The 10000-nt window shown below is 47.2% G+C and overlaps 1 protein-coding gene across 1 annotated transcript in view; it reads right to left on the bottom strand.

The window, feature by feature from the left end:
- Positions 1 to 3398: 3398 nt before the first annotated feature.
- The window catches only part of macrod2 (mono-ADP ribosylhydrolase 2), a 746875-nt gene continuing 740273 nt past the window's right edge, over positions 3399 to 10000 (bottom strand). The window contains exon 10 of the mRNA XM_063191009.1: positions 3399 to 3488. Within this exon, the coding sequence (XP_063047079.1) occupies positions 3439 to 3488 (50 nt within the window). The 3' untranslated portion in view covers positions 3399 to 3438. The remainder of the gene's footprint in view (positions 3489 to 10000) is intronic.

Raw genomic sequence — 10000 nt, 5'->3', positions numbered from 1 at the left:
CCCTGGAGTGGCCATTGGCTAACGCTGCATTGCACTGTGTGCTGGAGAGGAGCATATGAAGAGTTCAGATGCAAAGTGACCCAAAGTGCCTTTTCAGAAAATAATCTTAATTCATTTTTATTTAATACAAAGCTATCAAAATAGCATATTTTTTCATTTTATTTATGTAATATAACTATTTATATGTATTATCAAGTACATGAATGTAAACCAAACCAACAACGGGGTTCTCTAAATATATAGAAGTGCAGGTCTTCAGAAATGGAGTTAGGGGGTTTTGCATCTGAACTCTTCATATTCACATATTCACTCACAGCATTCTGGCAGCACTTAACACAATACACCTGCAGTGCACAGCATTCTGTGCTCCAGCCAAACAAAAAGCACCACGCACTTGCGTGTGCGTATACACACGCCCAATATCACATTGCATATAGATTTCAACTCAGTCTTGCAGAGGTATTACAAACCTTTATGAATGCCTTTGTAGATCATGCCAGAGGTTCCAAGATTATATTGAGGGGTCCCGGTCTATGTTACAGTCCGCTTCACTCATAAAAAGCTATGTTGTCCTCAAAATTCAAACAGAAGGCCTGAAAAGTACTAGCCTAGTTTCTACCAGACCTCTGTGTGTGTATGTGTAGCTCCGGAGCCCCCTGGTGGCAGCATTAGGCTTTGCTTGACCATACAGTGTACATTGAAGTACGCCTAGACCTTCAACAACCCCAGAACGTTTCAATGACCAGTTTCTTGTATAAAATTCCATGCGTCTCATCAATTTCAATAGAACGGTCCTTGGATCTGCATAAAGTGGGACTTCTCCAACCCCACCCACCACGCGGAACTGGAACCAGCAACCAACGGCCAATGGCACCTCTCTCTTTTCGAGTCTCTCTGAATATACAGTAAGCTTCACAGAATGTGTGACCACTATCACATATTAGATATCAAGCTGATTTGTTTTCACTATCTGCCCACGGTTTGCATTGATTTGTGTATGTATTGCAGAGGCTTGAAGCGTGGGGCTCTCTGGAAGCTGTGTGGAGCACGCCGTCTGCTACAATGGGCCTGTTTGTGCCACAGACGTGTGCCTGTCTGACAGCCCCCCTTTGGGCTCAGAGTAGCTTGCTCTACCCAGGGGTGAGTTTCTCAAAAGGGAAGTTGTTAGCCTGTTAGCAACTTTGGTAGTTGCCAATGGGAAAATGCATTGAAAGCAACAAAGTAGCTAATGTAGTAAGCAACTTTGGTTTTGAGAAATTCACCCCAGATTTGTGTGTGTGTGTGGGGACGGGGGTGGATGGGTGTGTGTTGGGGTGGGTGGTGGGGGCAGGGCCACTGACAGCTTTGGCTGGGCACAGGACAAAGTGACCTGAAAGGCCCCCCCCCACCCAATACATTTAACGTAATAAGGACTCAATTATGGGGGGCCCCCACATTTCCCTTGGCCGGGGACAGGTGACCCCTTTGTCCCCCTTTTGTCGATGTCCCTGGGTGGGGGTTGTGGATTACAGCTGTCTGAAGTGTTTGTAATGCTGTACACCTGGCAACCTTGCATCAGCCCCCATCCCGACAGCAGAACAAATCAATGTCTTGTCTAACGGTCAGGCCAAAAAAAAACCCTGCTCATCTCAACAGAAAGAAAAGCATTAATAATTCATAGACACATCAACAATTATGACCTGATGCAGAAGCCGAGCACCTAGCCAAGGAGAACAACCAGGATCGCCAGATAGTGTGTGTGTGTGTGTGTGTGTGTGTGTGTGTGTGTGTGTGTGTGTGTGTGTGTGTGTGTGTGTGTGTGTGTGTGTGTGTGTGTGTGTGTGTGTGTGTGTGTGTGTGTGTGTGTGTGTGTGTGTGTGTGTGTGTGTCTGGTGTGTGTGTGTCTGTGTGTGTGCATGTTTTGTTGTTATTTTGATGTGTGGAGGGGAAAAGGTGTACCGCCATGAAGCTCTCCCGTCTTCTGGGGGCTTTGGCTGGGGTGAGGTGGTTGGTGTGGTGTGGTGTGGTGTGGTGTGGTGGTGGTGGTGATTGTGGTGGGGGTGGTGGTGGTGGTGGTAGCTGGTGCAGGTTTCAGAGAGATAAATGAAAGTGAATCTAGATAAATGGATGTGTGGGGGGATTGATCCCTGCATTAGGTTTGTCAATACCGCCTGCATCAGACCATCGCTAATACCTGGCTGGCTGCAGCCCATAGATCTAATAACACCCATGACTGTAAGGCCCCCCTTGACCAAGGAAGAGAGAAGAAGGAAGAGGGGAGAAGGAAGAAAGAAGGGAGAGGAGAGTGGGAAATTGGGTAGGAAGGAGAAGAAGGTGGAAAGGGGGTTGGGAGAAGAGGGGAGATTGGGCGAGAAAAGAGGAGAGAGAAGAGAGGGAATAGGAGAGAGGGGGAAGAGGGGAGGAGGAGGGAATAGAAGGTGGATTGAGGGAGAGGAGAGAAAAGAGGGGAGAAAAGAGACGGAATAGGGGAGGAGGGAGAAGAAGATAGATCAGGGGCAGAGGAGAGGGAGATGGGGGAGGAGAAGGATGGATATACAGTAAAGCGAGAGGGGAGAGGAGAGGAGAAGAGAGGAGAGGATAGGAGAGGAGAGCACGGAGAGAGGGGCAAGGAGATGGAAGAAAGGAGAGGAGAAAGAGAAAGACGAGAGGGGAGACGAAAAAGAGGAGAGGAGACAGAATAGGAGAGAATGGAGAAAAGATGGCAAGGCGGAGAGGACAGGAGATGGAGTAGAGAGAGGGAACAGAAAAGAGAAGAGAGAAGTTGAGGATTATGAGAGAGAATAGGGGAAGAGCCAATAGGTGAGGAGGAAATAGAAGGTATATACAGTAGGTCGAGAAGGGAGTGGAAAGGGGTGGGGGGGATGGGAGAAAGGGGAGGGAGTGGGGGTGTGGGCGTACATTAAAGGGACACTGTGTGAGATTTTTAGATGTTTATTTCCAGAATTCATGCTGCCCATTCACTAATGTTACCTTTTTCATGAATACTTACCACCACTATCTAAGTATTCATTATGACTGGAAAAATTGCACTTTTTATATATGAAAAGGGGGATCATCTCCATGGTCCGCCATTTTGAATTTCCAAAAATAGCCATTTTAGCTGCAAAAATGACTCTACTTGGACCATACTAGAAAATATTTGTTTATTACTCAGTAAACTTTCAGGTAAAGATCAAATTTTGCAATGGGCAGCCCAGTTTCAATGAGCAGCATAGTTGCAGTACCTTTTTTGACCATTTCCTGCACAGTGTACCTTTAAGTTCAGAGAGAAAAAAAATCTTGAAGTACTGCATGTCCCACGCTGATGATAATCACGACTGTTGACTATGTATTTTGAATCAGTAGTGCGATGTGTTCATCAAAAGCTGTGTGAGAGAATGAGTGAGAGAGGAACAGAGAAATAAGGGAAGAAACAGAAAGACACAGAGAAAAAAGAGATCACTCACCTTCCTCTCCCTGTGTGTCACTGTCATCATCTACATCATTATCTATGAGAGAGAGAGAGAGAGAGAGAGAGAGAGAGAGAGAGAGAGAGAGAGAGAGAGAGAGAGAGAGAGAGAGAGAGAGAGAGAGAGAGAGAGAGGGAGAAAGGGAGAGGGAGAGATATAATAACATTACTAATCCATTCACCATCAGCGACACGGTCAGCTGGCAACAATCAGTAGGGAGAATCAAAGCTGAGTGCTGGTGGGGGCCATCTTCTGAGAAAAATATAGACTGGTCATGTTCATTGTCGCACACACCCACGCAATCTCTCGTACACACATATGTACAGACATCAAATACACAATCTTAATTACACAATTACACAATTACACACACACGGTCACACACACATGTGCATACATGCACACGAGCACGAGCACGCACACGCAAAATACGTTTTTTAGGAGTTGGTTGCAGCGGTTGAAAAACCAACAGGAGACAGCATCCGCTGCAGCAGGAGGAGAAGGAATGGGCTGGTTGGTCGACCAGGAGGCCTGCTGCGCAGCTCGGGAGCAACCCCCCTGCGTTCCGTCAGTGTCACCGCCACCGCGCTTTGGCACCGCGCATTGCTGCCGCCGCGCTGATAGGGACCGATAGGAATCGCCAACAAGCTGAGGTCACAGCCACACATAACAAGAAGCAGACAGAACCAACCCGGCGTTGGGAGGAAAAACAAACCCACCACTCCGCTCCACATCTCTCTCATCACCCTCCTCCTCCTTCTCTTCGGTGGGGCAAAAGGAGGCTTTTTTTTGTATCCGTATCTTTTTACTTGACGCATATTTTTTTGGCGACACTACATGTATATACAGTCTCTGGGTTTTGGCAGAGGGCCATGAAGCTCTGGAGAGAGCAAATATCCAACTCAATGTGTAAATCAGGCTTGTACGAAATTCCGAATTGAGTGAATTAACATTCAAAGTAATGCCATAATACGAAGACTATGTTGTGTCATTACCTTGAATTTCTTCGAATTTAATCAATACCACCCATTGAAAGTACATCGAACACCACCACCTAGTGTTCATATTATGGCATTACTGTGAATTCGAATTCTTTCCATTCAGAATTTCGTACAAGTCTGGTGTAAATATAGTAAGAGCAGCAGTGGCTGCTGCAGCGAGAGGAGCATTTATCAGGGTCCCATAAACAGACTTATTCATCAATATGCGAGACAAGAAGACACTTGACCCGTAAAACAAGACGTGCTACATATGTTTTCTTTTTTGTTTTCCCCTGGCTGCGAGACCCTTGCTGCGCACAACTCAACCTGTGATTGTTGTAAAACGCTGTCGGTCAAAAAACTAGCTCACAACATGTTTATAAACAAAAAAAACATGTATAAATTTGTTGCTACCAGAATGGCAATGACCAAGTCGTAGTGGTGCATTACTAAAGGCCCAGTGTTATGGGGCACCTAAGTCACGCCCTCTACTTCCTGGTTCATGAGGCAGAGGGAGTGAAAAAATGATTACTGGGCTTGAAAATGAGTGATTTTTGGATTTGTGGTGCATAGGTGGAGGTCCAAGGTTTGGATTGGTGCCAAAAAAAACACTCATTTTCAAGCCCAGTAATTATATTTAGACTCCCCCTGCCCCATGAACCAGGAAGTAGAGGGCGTGACTTAGGTGCCCCATGTCATAGTATAGCAGTACTATCAATGAACCTTTCAATGACGATAACAGCATGCCTCAGATGGTACGGCGGCAAAAAAAATGGCAACTTACAAAGACCAAGATGATGAATGACTGTTTGTAGAAACGAATGAAATTAACTCAGTCAGGGTAGAGATTTTGGCGCTTCTGGTCTCTCCAGACATTGCAACTCAACTCAACTGAGAGGCTACTGACAGCTCAGCTCCAGAGGAGGGTGGTGGGCAGGACTGGAGAGAGTGGAGAGTGGAGATGGGGGGGGATTAGGTTGAAACCACTTCATAGCGCTCATCAAATGTCAGCCGGCTAAATAAGCCTCAGCACCCTGTCCTGCGGTCCACACACACACACGAACACACACTTGAACACACACACACGCACGCACGCACGCACGCACGCACGCACGCACGCACGCACGCACGCACGCACGCACGCACGCACACACACACATACACACACACACACACACACACACACACACACACATGCATGGATACACACATGCATATGTACACACACAGTCAAAAATGCATGCAAGCACGCACACACGCTCACAGAGAGAGAGAAAGAGAGAGAGAGAGAGAGAGAGAAACAGAGAGACAGAGACAGAGAGAGAGAGAGAGAGAGAGAAACAGAGAGACAGAGACAGAGAGAGACTTAGATGCAGATGTAGACAGACAATGCCTTCATACTATCCTGCCTTTTCTGCTAATGTCTGTCTCTCCACACCCCAATATCGCATATCCAGCCATTAATTACTCTCGTCCCAGTTGAGTTTCTCCTCCTTTATTCATGGTCCCCTCCCGACAACCCCAGTCAACCCCCCACCCAGGGAAAACTGAGAACAAAAATTTGGAGTGAGCCATCTGATTTTAGACAGCTTCCTTTGCCAATGAAGCATGACAAATGCACAAAACCAAAATTACTGAGCGTCTTATTTTTCCCTTGTGTGCTGCTGGGTGGATTTCAAAAGGAGAGGGGGAGAGAGAGAGAGAGAGAGAGAGAGAGAGAGAGAGAGAGAGAGAGAGAGAGAGAGAGAGAGAGAGAGAGAGAGAGAGAGAGAGAGAGAGAGAGAGAGAGAGAGAGAGAGAGAGAATGTTTAGGAGACAGTTTAGGAAGACTTTCAGTGGGTCAGAAAAGAAGGGGGGATTTGGGATATGTGGAAAATGAATATATATTTTTTAATATCTCCCAGTGGAGCACAGATGTAAATTATTTTGGTACAAAGCTTTGAATTGAAACATTTATGTTAAGAATTGTACATGCCCCCCTAACAAATAACATAACTAACATGTGACAAAATAAGACAAAGCGCCCTGAGAATAGGCAAGATAAGGGAGGATACAGAGACAACAAAGAGGACCAGAGGCACAGGGGAGATGAGGAGGAGATGAGGAGGACAGGAGAAAGAAGTGAGAGAGAGGACAAAAGAGGCGATAGAAGATAGCGAGGAGCAGGAGGAGAAACAGAGAAGAGAGGTGAAGAGGAACTGAGAGACAGATGACGGATAAAGCAGAGGAGGAGAAAGGAATAGAGAGAAGAAGAGTCAAGGGAGGAGAACAGATGTGGTGGTGGTGGTGGAGGACAAGAATGGGAGGATAGAGAGGAAAAACAGAGAAAGAGAGAAGAAGAAGAAGAAGAAGAAGAAGAAGAAGAAGAAGAAGAAGAAGAAGAAGAAGAAGAAGAAGAAGAAGAAGAAGAAGAAGAAGAAGAAGAAGAAGAAGAGGAGAAGAGAGGAGAGGAGACAACGGAGGAGGCTAAATGTGGTGGTGATTAGGGTGCATCAATCGTCCCAACGTTTCTTTGTACTAACATAACTCCTTTGTTAAATCTTGGCAAATGTGGTCAATGAAACAGGGTGGCACAATAGGCTTGGCGTTTTTGAACTGCAGTGATTTTTCCATGAATGCCATGTATCAAATTGGCAAGAAGTTTGAGGAACAATACTGCAAGAGCAGAGCAGAGTGGGATTTGGAAAGTTTTGCACCCTAGTGGTGATGAAGAGAGAGGGCAGGACAGACATGGATCACAACGGGGAAAATTGCCACTGGAGAAAAAAAGAAAAGAGAGAAAAAAGGAGAGAAGAGAGAATACATAGTGTTTGGCTGGGGAGGAGGAGGAGGAGGAGGAGAAGAAGAGATGGAAGAGATGGGAGGGGAACGAGGAGCATGAGAGAGTGAGAAAAGAGAAAATAAGTCTGCAGAGGAAAAGATGATGTTGATGGAGGGGGAGGAGGGGAGGAGAGAGCGGACGACAAAGAGGGACCAGAGAGAGAGAGAGAAAAAAAGAGGAGAAGAGAGTAAAGTAGACAAGACAGAAGCAGAGAAGAAAGGGAAGGATAAATAGGCAGCAGAGAACAAGAGAGAGCAACAGAGTTAGAAGAGAGGGGATAGATAGAAGAGAGGGAATATAGGAGGTGAAGGATGAGAGGTGGATGAGGGGGAGGGGGAGGAGGCTTTGCCCACAGCATGGTTCTCTCGGTGGAGATGTGCGGCGCTCAGCGGTGGCAGCGACAGGCAGCCACGGGTGGCACCGAGCCGCCAGCTACTCGCAGACACTTTGATGAAACACTCCTGTCATCTCGTCTCCTTATACAGGGGCGTGAGCAGCACACCTCCCCTCCTGCCCTAACACCTCTTTTCTCCCTCTCTCTCTCTCTCTCTCCATCCTCCCCTAAACTTACCCTCTTCTTTCTCTTCCTCTCTCTCTCTCTCTTTCTGTCTATCTCTCTCCCTACCCCTCTGTCTATCCATCGTCCCCTAACCCCCCTCTCTCTACCTTTCTCGCTCCATATCACCCTCTCTCTCTTTCTCTCTGCTTCCCACTCTGTGTTCTTCTATCCTCTCCAAAACTTCCCCCCTCTCTCTCTCTCTCTCTCTCTCTCTCTCTCTCTCTCTCTCTCTCTCTCTCTCTCTCGTTCATCATGCCTCAAGTAAAGGGGCCATTCTCCTCCCTCTTCTCTTCTCTCAGTCCACACACTACTTTATCTCTCAGTCAATGAAAGTGCAGTGCAACTCGGCTTGATCTCAACATCCTTCGGTAAGCGGAAAGTGAAAGGACAATGTGACTGATTTTTTTTTTCTCCCATGCTGTAAAACAAAATGCGTTATATTGACTTATATATTTTTTAAAGACAAGAAGCGAGGAATAAGGTAAATAAAGGATGAAACAGTACGTGGTTTTCCATGTACATATGTGGGCATTGTCGTACTGGGTGTGTAGGCATTGGTGTGTTGATTTCTCCTCGTCACGGGGACCCTGGAGGTTAAGTGCTTGTCTGTACAATGTGGGCATTGTCTTGCTGAGCATGTGGGCATTAGTGTGGAGCTCTCCCAGTAGGGGTTAGATTATGTAGTGGCATGATACAGAAGGGGCAAGCCAAAGGAAGGCTATGCTTTTTGTTTAACAAATTTTTTAAGCTTTTTTAGGGGAATTTTCGCCTTTACTCTTGACAGGACAGTGAACGACAGACAGGAAATGAGTGGGGAGAGAGAGACGGGGAGGGATCAGCAAATGACCCAGACCGGAATGGAACCCGGGTTGCCGGTGCAGCAACCCAGGACCGGAAGGCTACCTTTTAAGTTGGTGGACACACACTGTTGACCGACAGGTAAGGGTTAGGAATGGGTATTGGTCTAGTCACAGTTCGACACGTTTATAGGTTGGTGGACAACACACATTGTTCACTGACAAGTTAGGGTTAGGAATGAGTTTTGGTATGGGCACAGTTTGACAAATTAGCCTACCACATGCCAGCAAATCATCTAACCCTCTTTCAGTTCTCATCACGGGGCCCCTGGAGATAATGTATCTGTATACTGTGTGGGCATTGTCGTGCTGGGCAGCGAGGCCCGCTCCATTTGCCACGTGGGCCCCTGGAGGTTATGCGCTTGTCTGTACTAGGTGGGCATTGTCTTGCTGAGCATGTAGGCATTAGTGTGGAGATCTCCTTATCACTGGCCCCTGGAGGTTATGTGTCTGCATACTACGTATGTGGGCATTGTCTTGATGGGCATGTAGGCATGAGTGTGGAGTTATTTTTTAGGGCAGTGAGGTCCAGTCCTGTTGTCATGAGGGCCCCTGGAGATGTGTTACCCTTTATACTATCGCATGTAGGCATAAGTGTGGTGTTATTTTTTAGGGTTTGCGAGGCCCGCTCGCTCCCCTTGTCATGTGGGCCCCGGGAGAGAGATGTGTCTTTATACTACCGCATTATAGGCATAAGTGTGGTGTTATTTTTTAGGGTTGCGAGGCTCGCTCGCTCCCCTTGTCATGTGGGGCCCCCGGGAGGCCGCTCAGATCTCCCACACATCATACGGCCGCTGGATGCGTTTGATACTGACAGCTGCTGAAAACGGATCACAGGCCGGACGTGTGCTGCACTACACACGGGGGCGCTGGGAGCCCCAAATTGGCAGCGGAGAGCGGCCGGTGCGGCAAAAAGACAAAATGTGTGTGTGTGTGTGTGTGTGCGTGTGTGTGCTTGTGTGCGCGTGTGTGCGCATGTGTGCGCATGTGTGTGCCTGTGTGTGTGTGTGCGCGTGCGTAAGTGCGTACAAAATGCATGAATGTTTGTTTACATTTCTGTGTGTCCATTCATTCATGCCAGTCATTTATGTACGGCAGATGCTTTCAAAGGCACAGCCTCAACATTAGCAGGTATCGGTGGCAGGTATGAGTAATTTACTCTTTTGTCCGGGTGCCAAATGTACGCTCGCACACAGGCAGGCACGCACGCACACTTTGTCAGGATTGTCAGATGGAGAACTCGGGGCAACATATCAGTCAACCCCCCCGAACCCCCCCCCCCAAAAAAAAACAAAAAAACAAATCAGTCAATGCCTCATCCAGCTGGTAGAAAT

The sequence above is a fragment of the Engraulis encrasicolus genome, chromosome 24 (assembly GCF_034702125.1).
Source record: "Engraulis encrasicolus isolate BLACKSEA-1 chromosome 24, IST_EnEncr_1.0, whole genome shotgun sequence".
In the NCBI taxonomy this organism is placed as follows: domain Eukaryota; kingdom Metazoa; phylum Chordata; class Actinopteri; order Clupeiformes; family Engraulidae; genus Engraulis; species Engraulis encrasicolus.
Note: the sequence above shows the minus strand (reverse complement) of the source record. Positions and strands in the feature narration are given on the sequence as shown.